Here is a 16,172-nt window from a genome sequence, read left to right as displayed (position 1 = left end):
GCCTGCAAACTGATTGCTGGAAGGAGCTCTGGAATCATCTTGGGGGAAAATCTTTCCTTTTTCAATATATTTCCTCTGGCTTTTACTTGACGTGGCAGAAGGGGTCCCTAAGCTAATACTGCCACACTTCCCTGATGCCATTTCTATAGGGTGCTTCTTCTGCAGGTGATACTGCATACCAGCATTTGTAAGATGCCCCACTTGTTTCCATCAACTAATAAACTGAGCAAAACACAGGTCTTCCCTCACTTTAAAGTGCCTTCAGATCTTGGATTTCTTACACAATCTCTTCTCTATATCCCTGGAGGCTGATGCTGGCACTGGAGTTGAGGTAGAGAGTAGATCCTGAGGAAAAATGTCAGGGGCATCACTAGCACTCTCTATCTACACTGCTTGTTCTTCCTGGAGGTTGACCTCAGCATCATCAGTATTATCTTCTCCCCTATCATTGAACTGGATGCTGAAATGCTACTGACTAAACTTCCCAAATTCTCTTCAGCTACTAGCATTTCAATATCTTCTGATTCAGAGAATTCCAGACAAGATTCTTCCTCTGAATTAGTTGGCAAAAATACTGCCTTCACTGCCTCAGAAACAAGAACCAAAGAGTAATGTGCTGCTGGTTTTAGGCATTGCACTTCTGTTACCCCTGCCCTGCTAATGTCAGTCTTGGATGACTTTCCCATCTTTTCCCTCTGCTCCAAAACAAGAGGGAGAGCAAAACTGGCAGAGGCAAATGCTCTCCAAATTTCAATTTCTTCTGTGTTGAGCTGCCTTTCCTTTCTTGTAATTCTGGACCTAACAAGTACCACTTTAATGAAGGTGCTGGACTGTCATTTTTATTGCTGCCCCCACAAAAGCTTTCAACCCTGCCAAGATCCCCTCCTCTCTCTTTTGCTGACATGATTGAATTTGTTGAAGTGCACTGCCTAATTGGTTTTTGAATATTACAAATTAATTTATTGATACTATAACTGTATCCCCATTTTCAGTACCACTCACTATATGGAGAACTATCTCTCTCACTCTCTCGTACACATACATACACACACACACACAAACTCACACACATGGATACATATAAAGTGTTTGTGTGCTGTACTGTGTGTAGTATTGCTGACCGAATCCATGCACAAAAAAATAACCTGTTACACACTAAGGGGTAGATTTTCAGACGAGCGCGAATAGCCTACTTTTGTTTGCGCTCCAGGCGCAAACAAAAGTACGCTGGATTTTAGTAGATACGCGCGTAGTCGCGCGTATCGGCTAAAATCCTGGATCGGCGCGCGCAAGGCTATCGATTTCGTATAGCCTGCGCGCGCCGAGCCGCGCAGCCTACCCCCGTTCCCTCCTAGGCCGCTCCGAAATCGGAGCGGCCTAGAAGGGAACTTTCCTTTGCCCTCCCCTCACCTTCCCCTCCCTTCCCCTACCTAAGCCACCCGCCCGGCCCTGTCTAAACCCCCATCCTACCTTTGTCGGGGGATTTACGCCTCCCGGAGGGAGGCGTAAATCCCCGCGCGCGAGCGGGACTCCTGCGCGCTGGGCCGCGACCTGGGGGCGGGTACGGAGGGCGCGGCCACGCCCCCGGACCGCCCCGGGCCGTAGCCACGCCCCCGTACCCGCCCCCAAAACGCTGCCGACACGCCCCCGCAACGCTGCGCGCTCCGGCCCCACCTCCGACACGCCTCCCGACACGCCCACTTATTCTGCCACTTTTAGCTAGCAGTATGCCCACTGAAGATTCTCATTTTCATGCATTATTTACAAAGCATCCTCAGTTCACACTGATCTGTACATGTTTAGTAAGATGTAGAATCATATGAAATTTACATATAAGATCAATTATATAGATATATAGATATATTTTTTATTATGTATTTATTTATTTAAAGCTTTTATATATCGACGTTCATTTACACATCATTGGTTTACATGGAATGGGTAATATAACAAGGAAAGAAAGAAATTTTACATGGAACAGTTGGTAGTGTAACAATCAACAATAATGGATTATAAGAGAGGATGTCAGAAATTCAGGACAGGAATATAACATTTAAACAATTTGAAATTCAACATGGTTATTAAATAAGTTAGGCATGTAAAGGCATAAGCAGGGGATCAGGGGGATTAACATAGGGAGGGAAGAGCAAGGAGGAGTATAGGGTATTGGGATAGTGTAGATGCATTATTAGGGATGAAAAAATTAAAAGGGGTAGGGGGTCAAGAGTAAGCCTGTTTGAAGAGCCAGGTTTTTAGTTTTTCTTTTTAATTTCCGGGTGCAAGGTTCCATACGGAGGTCAGGGGGCATTGAGTTCCAGTTTGAAAGACCTGCAATTGATAGTGCTCGATCTCTCGTGGAGGTGAGGTGTGTAAATTTGGGTGAGGGTATTTGTATGGTACTTTTGTAGGCAGATCTGGTATGTCTGTTTGAGGAATGGAATTTGAGGGAGTTGTTTAGCCAGTGGATGTTCTGATTGTAGAGGGTCTTGTGAATAATTGAGAGGCTCTTATAGAGAATTCTGGAGGAGATAGGGAGCCAGTGGAGGTCTCTTAGGATAGGTGTAATGTGATCTTTTCTGCTTGTGTTAGTGAGGATTCTGGCAACAGCATTTTGCAACATTTGGAGGGGTTTGATGGTAGAGGCAGGAAGGCCTAGAAGGAGGGAGTTACAATAATCAAGTTTGGAGAATATTGTGGCTTGAAGGACAGTATGGAAGTCATTAAAATAGAGGAGAGGTCTTAGTTTTTTTAGGACATGGAGTTTGTAGTAACATTCTTTCATAGTAGAGTTTATGAATTTTTTTTAAGTTTAATTGGTTGTCAATGATAATGCCTAGATTTCGTACGTATTGAGAGATAGGTGTTGAACGGGGCATGGTGGTAGAAGAGGAGGAGGTAAAGGTGGTCGGGTTATGAGAGATGATGAGGAGTTCCATTTTGGTGGTGTTAAGAGCGACGTTAAGGTTTGTAAGGAGCTGGTTGATAGCTGTAATACAGTTGTCCAGGTCTTTAGGGATTTGGAAATAGAATCTGTGATGGGGATAAGAATTTGGACATCGTCTGCGTAGATGAAATGAGGAAGACTTAGGTCAGATAAGAGTTGGCAAAGGGGCAACATGTAGATATTGAAGAGTGTGGAGGATAGCGAGGAGCCTTGGGATACGCCTCGGGTTAGGTGGATCGTATCAGATTCAAAATTGCCTAGTTTGACCTTGTAGTGTCTGGTGTCAAGGTAAGATTCTAATCAGCGGTGTGTGGTTCCTGTTATTCCGATGTCAGTGAGTTGGTTTAGCAAAATTTTGTGGCTGATGGTGTCAAATGCAGACAAGATGTCAAGCATTGCAAGAAGGTAAGAGTGCCCATTATCCATTCCTTTGAGAAGGGTGTCCATGAGAGAGATTAGGAGTGTTTCGGTACTGAAAAATCTGCAGAAGCTAAATTGAGAAGGGAAAATAATTTTGTGATTCTCTAAGAGTTCAGAGAGTCGGAGGTTGACTACTTTTTCCATGAGTTTGGCTAGGAAAGGGAGGTTTGAGATTGGCCGAAAGTTGGAGAGTTCTGAGGGGTCAAGATTGGGTTTCTTTAGGATGGGTTTGACAATGGCTTGTTTTAAAATGGTGGGAACATTACCAAGTGTGAGGGAACAGTTGATAATCTCAGATAGGGGTTTGGCTATTAGATTGGGGATAGTTAATAGGTATTTAGTACAGATGGAATCGGCTGGGTGTGAGGCAGGTTTAATTTTCTTTAAGAGAGATTCTATTTCAGATGATGAGGTGGTCTGAGGCAGTCAAGGTAGGCGCTAGGGTTTTTTGGGAGGATGTTAGACTAGGATATGGATGAGGGAAAGTTTACCATAAGCTTAGAGATTTTGTTATTGAAGAAGTGGGCAAGGTCATCGCATTTGCTTTTGGAGTCGTGGTCTGAAATGGGTGGAGGGGAGGTTTTGGTAAGGTCAGATACATATGAGAAGAGCATTTTGGCATTGTATTGGAAGTCATGAATTTTGAGTATATAGAAATCCTGTTTGGTTTTAAGGATGATGGTTCTATAGGCATGCAGGGAGGACTGGTATGAGGCTAGCAGAATGGGTGAGGGATCTTTTCGCCATTTCTTTTCTTTGTTTTTTAGTTCACATTTAAGTTTTTTCAGTTGAGGTGAGTACCAAGCTTTTTTGCTATTGCAGGCGGGGTTTATTACTTTAGTTGTCATAGGGCAGATTTTGTCAGCAATGTCTTTGGTGATATTGTTCCACGAGGAGAGGGCAGATTCGGTAGTAGGTCAATTTTGTCAATGGCATCAGTGAGGGCAAAAGTTAAGTCATCTCTGGTGCAGGGTTTTCTGAATTGGATAGTATGGTTGTGAGGGTGGGGGAGGGGGGTGTAGAGGTTTTCTTTATAGAGAGAGTGGTATTTATAAGTGAGTGGTCAGACCAGGGGACAGCAGAGCAGGAGGGTGTTTCAGAGGAAAAAATGCTTGAGTTTGTAAAGATTAGGTCAAGGGTATGACCTGCTTTGTGTGTAGGGCTGTTTATAATTTGTTTAAATCCCATAGCTTCAAGGGAGGAGAGGAATGTTTCACAGGGAGGAAACAGAGGGAGGGAGTCTACATGGAGGTTGAAGTCACCAAGTATAATGGCTGGGGTATCAAAATCTATATTGGCTGCGATAAATTCAATGAGAGGGGATGTGTTGCTATCGAGGAGACCGGGGGTGGGGGGTGTTTATACTAGGCATACGTAGAGCTGCGATGATTTGAAGAAGCCAATTTCGAATTTAGGAGATATATTGACAGTCTGTCATGTTAGTCTGAGGTCTTTTTTGGCAGCTAGAAGTCAGCTCCTCCTTTTTTTTTGAGCCTAGGTATGGAGAATATGTCATATATGTGCGTGGGTAGTTGTTTTAGGAGTACTACATCTGTGTGCTTGAGCCAGGTTTCTGTAATAGTACAGATGTCAGGTTTGGAGTCGAGCAAAATATCATTAAGTAAGGGAGTCTTTTTTACAAGGGATTGGGCATTGAAGAGAATAAGAGAGAAAACAGAGAGGCCGATAAACTGTATGAGAGGGGATATCATGATTGGTATAAGGGATCTTGGGTGATAGGCGGGAAAGTTGTAGGGGTTTTTTTGTGGTGGTATAAGGGATTTTTAAGTATAGGGATGGGGAGAGGTAGCATCTTTATTTAGGTGCAGGGGGAGAGGATGAGATTGAGGGTGTAGAGAAGAGGGTATGGAGGATGGGACTAATAAGGAAGGTGCGTCTAATGAAGCGGGTGAGTTAATTGAAGAAAAGTCGGTGAGGTAGGTGGGTGTAGAAATCAAGTAGCTGTTTGTGGGTGGTGCAAAGAAGTCTTCTCGTGTCTAGGCTCTGAAGAGTATAATTCGATAGCTTGAAAAGGACTACTGTGAAGGAGGAATGTTCCAGTAGGCTTCATAAGCTGAAAAGGTTTTTTTGTGATCGAAGTTATAATCCAAGTGTGGGGAAGGTAGCACACAGGAGGCGGCACTAAGGGGCGCAACAAGGGGCAGGCCCCTTTGTTGAACTCCTTCGGCACACGACGCCAGGCACGCAACACCTGCAACTTGCCTTTAAGGCTCTTGGTTGCATCGGTCACGCTGGTGATATCGCCGGGGGGTGGTCCACTTTGCTGGGTGGTGAAGGAGTGCAGGGCGCCACTCAAGCCTTGGCGCGTGGTCCGGTCAGGCCCAGGACCCCAACGGGTCAGCGCTAGGGGTGTGCATTCGTTTTGAACTTAAATGGAAAACGCAACTTTTTTTTTTTTTTTAACTTAAAAAAATGATGAGGCGTAAACGATCGGATTTCCAACTTATTCAACATAGCTATGTTGAATACGTTGGAAATCGCGATTGTTGATCTAAATAAAAATTTAAACCCCTCACCCTCCTTAATCCCCCCTCCCCAAGACTTACCAAAACTCCCCAAGCTGGCCAAAAGTTCCGTGAGGGTCCGGGAGCGGACGCGTGGGGAATCACGTGACGTCCGCGTCACTCCGACGTCACGTGGTCCATTGCAGTTCCGCTCCCGGACCCCTCGTTGGACCCAAACGGCACTTTTGGCCAGCTTGGGGGGGGGCCTCCTGACCCCCCCAAGCTGGCCAAAAGTGCCTTTTGGGCCAACGAGGGGTCCAGGAGCGAACCCGAGGGGAATCACGTGACGCCGCGTCACTCCGACGTGACGCCGACGTCACGTGCTCCTTGCAAAGGAGTTCAGGAATGGCGTCCTGACCCTGCTGGACCACCAGGGAGTTTTGGTAAGTCTTGGGGGGGGGGGGGGGGGCGGGATTAAGGCGGGTGAGGGGATTACATTTTTATTTGCACATATGGACATAGACTCAACTTATGGAATTCTCCATATGTCCATATTGACCGCAAATGGGACCCCCTTTCGACTTATGGACTTATGAACTTAAACTTTTGGTCTGCACATCCCTAGTCAGCGCCAAATGTGCAGGGTGTGCAGGTACAGCCGGGAAATGGCAGGATGGCGGCCTGCGACTTGCCTTTAAGGCTCTTTGTCGCATTGGTCGCGTTGGTGATGTCGCCGTGGGATAGGGGGGTCCACTTCTCTGGGTGGTGGAGGGGCACAGGGTGCCAGTGAAGCGTCAGTGTGTGGTTTGGTCAGCCCAGGACCCCGACAGGTCGGCGCTGAATGCGCAGGGCATGCAGGAATGGCCGGGAAAGGGTATATCTATCTATCTATCTATCTATCTATCTTTATATATATTTTAAATTTATCTATCTATCTATCTATCTATCTATCTATCTATATATATATATATATATATATATATATATATATATATATATATATATAACAATATACAATGAAATGACAAAAAGCAAACAACAAGTCATAGAAACACAGAAGACAGTATAGTCCTACTCTGAAGTGCTTACAGTCTAACAAGCACTACATTTGTTTGAATTGAATGAGCAAAACATAATGAATGAGCTCATATCATTTCATTTGTGGCATCCCAAGAACAAAAGGAGGGGGTACCACAAATGAAACAAATATGCTTCATCCCATTCAAATATGCTTCCCATTCATTCAATGCCCCATTGGAATCTATGGCTGTGTACTGCTGAGAATAAAAAACAGTAATAACTACAGCAACTAACTCTTGACTATGTGACCTCAGTGCCTTGTCAGAGCCTTGTCAGAACCAAGGCAGGACAAGTTGGCATGGAGACTAAACAGATGCTGACCCACTACCAATGTAAAGTCCAAGAATGTGCAAGAAATAGTCTGTATTTCCTCTCTAACGCTTCACAGAGTAGAACATGCTAAGAGAAGCTCTCTGAGAGTATTAAAAAAGCTTAAAGTTTGGATTTGGCACTGATAAAGAGCTTCTATTCTTCACTATGCTGCAGTGGTCTCACTTACTATGCCAGGAAGAGAGGCAGTGCACTATTGCTGAATTTGACTTTTCTCTTCTCTGGGGGAGAGCAGAATGGGAAAAAGTGTTGAGATTGCAGTTGTGGCTATGCTAGTGATTTTTTTTGTCTCTGAATAATGATGTGAGCACAGCACACTCAGAGACTAAAGAGAAGAGCCTTACCAAGCTGTTACTCTTTTTTGACTCAGAGGGGCGGATTTTCAGAGCCCTGCTCGCGTAAATCCGCCCAAAACCGGGCGGATTTACGCGAGCAGGGCCCTGCGCGCCGGGAAGCCTATTTTACATAGGCCTCCCGGCGCGCGCAGAACCCCGGGACTCGCGTAAGTCCCGGGGTTTTCGGAGTGGGCGTGTCGGGAGGCGTGTCGGAGGTGGGGCCGGAGCGCGCAGCGTTGCGGGGGCGTGTCGGCAGCGTTTTGGGGGCGGGTACGGGGGCGTGGCTACGGCCCGGGGCGGTCCGGGGGCGTGGCCGCGCCCTCCGTACCCGCCCCCAGGTCGCGGCCCAGCGCGCAGGAGTCCCGCTCGCGCGCGGGGATTTACGCCTCCCTCCGGGAGGCGTAAATCCCCCGACAAAGGTAGGATGGGGGGTTTAGACAGGGCCGGGCGGGTGGCTTAGGTAGGGGAAGGGAGGGGAAGGTGAGGGGAGGGCAAAGGAAAGTTCCCTTCTAGGCCGCTCCGATTTCGGAGCGGCCTAGGAGGGAACGGGGGTAGGCTGCGCGGCTCGGCGCGCGCAGGCTATACGAAATCGATAGCCTTGCGCGCGCCGATCCAGGATTTTAGCCGATACGTGCGACTACGCGCGTATCTACTAAAATCCAGCGTACTTTTGTTTGCGCCTGGAGCGCAAACAAAAGTAGGCTATTCGCGCTCGTCTGAAAATCTACCCCTTAGTGTGTAACAGGTTATTTTTTTGTGCATGGATTCGGTCAGCAATACTACACACAGTACAGCACACAAACACTTTATATGTATCCATGTGTGTGAGTTTGTGTGTGTGTGTGTATGTATGTGTACGAGAGAGTGAGAGAGATAGTTCTCCATATAGTGAGTGGTACTGAAAATGGGGATACAGTTATAGTATCAATAAATTAATTTGTAATATTCAAAAACCAATTAGGCAGTGCACTTCAACAAATTCAATCATGTCAGCAAAAGAGAGAGGAGGGGATCTTGGCAGGGTTGAAAGCTTTTGTGGGGGCAGCAATAAAAATGACAGTCCAGCACCTTCATTAAAGTGGTACTTGTTAGGTCCAGAATTACAAGAAAGGAAAGGCAGCTCAACACAGAAGAAATTGAAATTTGGAGAGCATTTGCCTCTGCCAGTTTTGCTCTCCCTCTTGTTTTGGAGCAGAGGGAAAAGATGGGAAAGTCATCCAAGACTGACATTAGCAGGGCAGGGGTAACAGAAGTGCAATGCCTAAAACCAGCAGCACATTACTCTTTGGTTCTTGTTTCTGAGGCAGTGAAGGCAGTATTTTTGCCAACTAATTCAGAGGAAGAATCTTGTCTGGAATTCTCTGAATCAGAAGATATTGAAATGCTAGTAGCTGAAGAGAATTTGGGAAGTTTAGTCAGTAGCATTTCAGCATCCAGTTCAATGATAGGGGAGAAGATAATACTGATGATGCTGAGGTCAACCTCCAGGAAGAACAAGCAGTGTAGATAGAGAGTGCTAGTGATGCCCCTGACATTTTTCCTCAGGATCTACTCTCTACCTCAACTCCAGTGCCAGCATCAGCCTCCAGGGATATAGAGAAGAGATTGTGTAAGAAATCCAAGATCTGAAGGCACTTTAAAGTGAGGGAAGACCTGTGTTTTGCTCAGTTTATTAGTTGATGGAAACAAGTGGGGCATCTTACAAATGCTGGTATGCAGTATCACCTGCAGAAGAAGCACCCTATAGAAATGGCATCAGGGAAGTGTGGCAGTATTAGCTTAGGGACCCCTTCTGCCACGTCAAGTAAAAGCCAGAGGAAATATATTGAAAAAGGAAAGATTTTCCCCCAAGATGATTCCAGAGCTCCTTCCAGCAATCAGTTTGCAGGCCAGCAGTCTCCAGCCATGTGTCAAAAGCTACAATCCACCATAGAGGAAATCCAGTGGTGTTCCATAGCAATTGTAGGGCAAGGGTCAGGCAGCATCTAAAATAATAATAAGAACATCAGGGAAATGATTTTCCTTGATTTCCAGCCCCTGTAGGTAGGGTTTTAAGGGTCTGTTGCATGTGTTAGTCCTCAATTACAAAGTCCCCTCCAGGTTTACATATATTAAAGTTATCCCTACCCTGTACAACCAGAGCTGTAGTTGCATTCAGGCACAGCTGGCTAAGGCAGAGGGGAGAGGCATGCATTTCACCAGGAATATTTGGACCAGCATGAAAGTTATGCACTCTTACCCCTCCCTGACAGCACGCTGGTGGAAATTGGCTGAGGCAGTGGCTTGCAGCAGTTCTAGTGGGGATGGAGTAACAGAGTACAAGTGAGCTTTGCAGCACACCCGGTTTATGCTAAGCCCCCATATCTTATGCAATATTCTATCAGCCATAAGAACGATGCTGGAGGATTGGCAGCTAGACTGGAGAGGCAGGAGCCTTTAGGCAGGTTATTTTATATAACAGAATGTGGTGCAAATATGGTAAATACAATAGAAGATGGGGTTCTTCAGGGTCTCTGTTGCTTTGCAAACTTCTTACACCTGGCAGTGAGAGACACCGTGGGGCTGGGGCCCAATGATGATGGGAATCCATTTCTGAAGAACCTGATAGAGAGGTGTAAGAAAATAGCAGGGCATTTCCATAGAAGTCTAAAGGAAGGGCAGCTTCTTTGTGAGAAGTTGGAATAATTCAGGATGCCTCACAAGCATCTGATTCAAGATGTTGACACCCAGTGAAATTTCACCCTATACGATGCGCCCACTCCGAAAACCCCGGGACTTACGCGAGTCCCGGGGTTCTGCGCGCGCCGGGAAGCCTATTTTACATAGGCCTCCCTATATACAGTATATCTTTATAGGAATTGTTCTACTGAATATACATACAGTACTCAATAGATACTAAATAACATACATACAAATGCATTTTTGGCTTGAAAGTCCTTTGGATTTATGTTGTATAGGTAGAATTTTATAACCCCCCAAAAAATCTTTCACATCAATCTTAGAGCTTAATGTGAGAATTGTATTGGATTCTAATGTATGTGAGGAAAGGAGGAAAAGACCTCAGAGTTATAACATGACGTGTTAGACAAAACTTAATGTCATGATTTCTTCAATCATCCATCCGCACATCGATACTCTAATCACCAAACATTTTTTTTTATATTTTTTCTCTTTTTTTAAAATGAAATAGAGAACTTATCTTGACATTGCAGTTCTCTTCAGTAGATCAGAAAAAAGGGATGAAAATCGCCAACGTTGGCCAATCGTTTAGGACGAAACGATTGGCCAACATTGCAGTTTTCATCCGGTTACTTTTAGAATTTGCAAACGTACAGAGTCATTTATCATTTTGCGTTAGATGCCATAATGTGTGCAGTAAATAGCACAATGCACGACATTTGGTATGCAAGTGGGAGGAGTTTGGGTGAAGTTAATGGTAATGAGCAGCTCCTAACGTCAAATGCAATAAATAATGCACAGCAATGCATGTTTTAACACTGGAAGTAACTACATCTTTTTTCTCTGCATTGTGCCCACATTAGCAACCGAAAAGGGGGGGGGGGGGCAGGGGGAGAGAGAAAGAGAAAAAAGATTGCAGCTAGGTAGAGAGTGCATTAAGCTAGGTAGAGAGTACATTGTACAAATCAACTACTCTTATACGTCTCATCACTCCAAATGACAGGAAATGTTCACTGATGGCACGTTTGCTGTTCATATCTCTGACTGTGTATGTAAAACTGCCCCCCCCCAAAAAACCTACCTCACTGCCCACACCTCGCCCTGAGATAATAGTGCCTCCTCTCTCTCTCTCTCTCTCTCTCACTCTCTCATTTATAGCATTTTGATGGATCTAAGGCTTAGGGCCACAGAATGAGAGAAAAACCTTAGTAAAACAGGTCCTTATTGAGTTAACAAAAAACAGTGTTAGTTAGGAAAAAATATCCTTGTTATTTAATGATATAAATAGCACATTGAGGTAGAGAATGAATTGGTTTCATCTGATAATGTATCATTTGTTATACTTCTAGCACCTATGCTAGGGTACCAATATGAGTCAGCAATTAAGCAATTCCCCATACAAGTCATGACTTCTTGTGAAAATGTATTTACAATCTCTGTTGTTTTTTTTAATTTATAGTTAAGAACACAAATTGCACATCAGACTTTGAAGAATATTTTGCCAAAAGGAAAATGGAAGGAGACAGCCATGGGGTCAGCATAGCGGAGTACCTGCAGCGCAGTGACACAGCCATCATTTACCCAGAAGCCCCTGAGGAGCTGTGTCGCTTAGGCACACCAGAGGCCAATGGGCAAGAAGAAAATGGTAAGACTATAATTCATTCTTAGCCACCATTCAGACCTCTTGCAGCTGTTGCAATTATAAATGCACTGCATGCCTGGGTGTTTACCTTAAAATTTGAAGAACAGCTGCAGAGGCGTGGAATTTCATGAGCAAAGTTTTCTATAAGCCCTTAGAGTTAAGTTTGCAAGTTCCTGGCATTTTCTACCACCCTTAAATGAGCAGCAGAATTTGAGCATACTGCAGTTGTAGACAGCAACATTGATACTGTTTCATTCTCATAGTTAAGGACAGAAACAGCAAGCACTGATTTTAAAGAAAACAAATCTTGACCTGGTTTAAATTCTGATTTTAGAAAATTGAGTTTTGTCTAGTATAAGCATCTTACTTCATGGCCACTATTTAACGTTTTCATACAGCTTAAGGTTAAAAATGTATTCATACAACTGACTAGAAATTAGAAGCAAATTGATCTAGAAAAATAGCTTCTTTGGTTGAAACTGTTGTGCAGTTTTTATGTAAACTATAGCAAGGTCTTTAATTAATATTTCAGCAGGGTCTGAAATGATTCATCCAGGTTGATCCGGGATGTGTAAGACAGTGGCGTATGCAGAGGCCACTTTGAGATGATGGCGCTGTAGTGTAGCAGATTGCAGTGATTCCTGTCATGCCATCCCAGGCAGTAAGCCCATTAGCTGCCATCGATTTACTGACCTTTTGGCCTGTTTCTCTCTCTTTTGTCTCTTGGCTACAGACCTGCAACCTGGAACTCCAGATGCTTTTGCCCAACTGCTGACCTGCCCCTACTGCGACCGGGGCTACAAGCGCTTGACATCCCTGAAGGAGCACATCAAGTACCGCCATGAGAAGAATGAGGAGAACTTTGCTTGCCCTCTCTGTAGCTACACATTTGCCTACCGCACCCAACTCGAACGGCATATGGTGACGCACAAACCAGGGAGAGATCAGGTGGGGTGGGGTGGGGGGGGTTGGTTTTAAGTGATTTCTTTCTATAATAACCCCTTAGAGAAACGATATTGCTTTGATTGGCAATCATTATTAATTTTTCATGGCGTTTTGAAGATGCAGATCTTTTAATGGTAATAGCTTTAATTGAGGTCTAAATGATTTTTTGATGGTCTCTTCTAATATGATTTAATAGTCTTATGTTCACGATCGAATGAGTGTGTTAATTTCTAATTTAGAAATTTTATTTGCACTTTAACTTGACTTTAGTTTCGTTTTTTTTATGTTGCTCAAAAAGTGAGTGAAACAGTAGCATTTTAATTATACGTTATTAAACATCTCAGCAATTTCAATTCCATTTTTCTTCTAGTTCTGCTTTGCAGTTTTTGCAAGTATGAACTTTAAGTCATGGTATGAGATCTGCAGATACATTTTTCTTAAGTTTATCTTGCAAACACTTTTACAGTGACTTAGAAGTCAGCAGTCGTTTTTAACATAATATTCTTTTGCAGTCATTTCCAAATACTGAATGTTAGATTTTTTTGTATGTGAGTAATGCTTTCCGCCTATTGACAATTTAAGGTCATGTTCTGTAAAGGAAAGGATTCCTTTCATTCCATGTCAACTGGCAGATATCTTTAGTGAATAAAGCCATGTGGTTCTTCCTATGAGCACAAAAAAAGAAAAATCCAAACTGAACGGAACCATCTAGGTTCGCTTGCACTAAGAATGCGCACACTGTCCCTATAGAAAAAAAGCTTAGTTGAATAAGTCCCTGTTAGTTATACAGCTACCTAAAACAACTATACTAGCTAGAATAACTCAGAATTTCAATGTGGCTGTTCTTTGGTCCAATTATTCCCCTCTTTGGCTCTTATTCCTAAGTCTCCTAAGTTTTTGTTCCAACATAGTCTCTTTTATTCTTAGTTATTTAGAATAAAAATTCAACTTTTTCATGCTGGTCACATTGTCTTTTTCCCATACTTTATCCCTCCATGCTCTCCCCCTCTCCCCCTCCCTCAGCGTGGCCAGATAGCTTGCATTTTGGCAGCCCAACTTCTTACCCTTCTTGCAGCACTACCCAGGCCAAACAGGTCCATAACGACCTCGGGGACAAGCACGCCCCCCCCCCCCCCGTTTATTATATTTTTATTTTTATTTTTTTTTAATCTCATTCCCTGAATCTGTTCTTCTGCTGTTTGTGCTATATCCATGCTTTACATATGTCAGTGTAATACCCGCATGGGGCTCTAATAATGATCAGCAAAGCAACACCTTGATTACTTTAGATTTATGATGGTGATAGTAGCTAAGCAGAAGGAGTTTTCAGAAATTTTAGTATCACCTTAGGAAAGAAATATAAATCAGAATGAAAGAAGGCTCTTAATGGTTTTATTTAAACTGCTAATTAAATTACTATTTTTTTTAACTCGCTAGACACACTACTCTAAATAGATGTAAATGTTAGTAGCCTGTTCAATGCACGCAAAAATATTTTTTCTTAATACGACAAAAAGATATATGAAAGCATTATCAGCTTAAACCATTCTGTCAATTTCATTATTATATTTAAGCAGAGGCTATACCAGAAACAGCTGATATTAAACAATTTTTCATTTTTGCATGATGAAATAATGTATCGTATAACCATTTGCCATTCCTGGACTTCAGTATTTCTTTGTGAAATATGATATTATGTAATTATACATACACAGTAAAAACACAAAACAGATGCAGATTCATAGTGGGAATTTTTACATACTGGTTACCCCCATATTTATTTGCAAATACTTTTTAAGTAACTAAAATCCCAGCAGATTCTAGTTTTGCTTGGGCGAGGGGAGGGGGCAGAGGCATAGAAGGAGAGGTAAATTCATGTGAGGAAACCCAAACTATGGCACAGCTTGTGCCTTTGTGCAGTTTTGCATGTAACATTTCAGAGGCTGCAGTACTTACAATCTGTGCAAATGAACCTGAGCAAATGTCTTTATATCATTTCCTGTTGATAATTACGGAAACTCATTTGCAGAAATCATTTTATCCAGTGTCATTGTTTTTGCTCTCTTATCATTGAAAACACAGTACAAAATTGCACTGGGATATTTATCTAATTTTACTCCATGAAATTTCACAGGCAAGAGTGCGGCTGCGTTGGCGCAGTCTGAATGGTAGCTTTGGTGTTGAAAAGTCCGCTCATTTGCTCATGGCATTTACAATTAGTAAATGAAAATGATTGTATCATATTAACAGTGGCACAACTAAAGTTTATAGCAGTCCTCTGAGGGCGGCGGGGGGAGACAAAGCAGCTGTTGCTGTTTGTTTATGCAACTCAGCAACATATGAGCACTGGTCCCTCAATGGTGCTCGGCGGGGCCGGGCTCTGCTTGATCTTTGAAGGTTGCTGCTGTTTGAACAAACCTCCCTGTGTCCTATGTAACACCATCTGTCTCACTAGGAATGTGGGAAGATTCAGCACACCCTAGCAGTTGTCATACCGTTTCTGTGCTGTCTTTTTTTTTTTTGCAAAAGGCTTTTGTGTCATTGCTGTTTGAAAAAAAAGAAAAAAAAAAAAGCTGACCTCCTACCTTGAGCATCCAGAGTAGACGACTGGATTTTTTTTTTTTTTTTTTACAAAATTCAAAGTCACAGTGCTTTTCTCACTTGTACAAAAAGGTCATCTGTGTTTGATTATATCTTTCGGCTGCTGTTAACTTCTCTTTTCAGCAAACTTTTCCTTCGTTTTGTCCCTATTGCTTACCACAGTAGTGGAGGAAGGAAAGTTCGCCGTAGCCTTTCCCTTCTGGTCTGTAATATATTTTTCAGCGAGTCATATTGCAAATGTAATGATTGATGATAATGACCAAAACTTGCCATTTTAAAGGAGCTTAGCACAATGCTAAGACAACAGGTCTGAAACTAATGCAATATAAAAGAAACTGATGTGGGCCTTATTATTTAGGTAATCATCAGAAAGGGGTTTACCTCCACTTTAAACCTATCATAAAATTCCTTGTAACCCAGGCCAGAAAGTTTGGGCCACAAAAAGTATTTTACATGTCATACAAAGGCAAATTGAAAATTAAGGCATGTTTGAATCCCTAATGGGTTTCATATGTCTCTCAGGGTTAGATCTTTAGGCCTCTATTCTGTGTAAGTCATAGGTATGCTGAAAAAATATACAGAGTAAACTTCTGTGGAACAGAGCCGGTTATCCTTCAAGGCTGTCTGAATATCTTTTCTGTAGTATGAGAGCAATGCCTTAGATTAGACCAAAGAGCTTCAGATATTCAGCCATTTATGTAGCAAATTAATTTTGTAGGATAGGGATCTTA

General features: G+C 43.2%; 1 protein-coding gene across 4 annotated transcripts in view; it reads left to right on the top strand.

The window, feature by feature from the left end:
- The window catches only part of ZEB2 (zinc finger E-box binding homeobox 2), a 220,513-nt gene that overhangs the window by 156,108 nt on the left and 48,233 nt on the right, over positions 1–16,172 (top strand). For 3 of the 4 annotated variants that reach the window (XR_003857336.1, XM_029605417.1, XM_029605418.1), the window contains exons 5-6: positions 11,713–11,898; positions 12,629–12,843. Coding sequence is in view for 3 of the 4 variants with exons in the window: in XM_029605417.1 (XP_029461277.1) it covers positions 11,713–11,898; positions 12,629–12,843 (401 nt within the window). In the remaining variant the exon portion in view is untranslated. The remainder of the gene's footprint in view (positions 1–11,712; positions 11,899–12,628; positions 12,844–16,172) is intronic. The other variant, XM_029605419.1, reaches the window with a different exon arrangement.

Source organism: Rhinatrema bivittatum, chromosome 6 (genome assembly GCF_901001135.1).
Source record: "Rhinatrema bivittatum chromosome 6, aRhiBiv1.1, whole genome shotgun sequence".
Taxonomy (NCBI): Eukaryota; Metazoa; Chordata; class Amphibia; order Gymnophiona; family Rhinatrematidae; genus Rhinatrema; species Rhinatrema bivittatum.
Note: the sequence above shows the minus strand (reverse complement) of the source record. Positions and strands in the feature narration are given on the sequence as shown.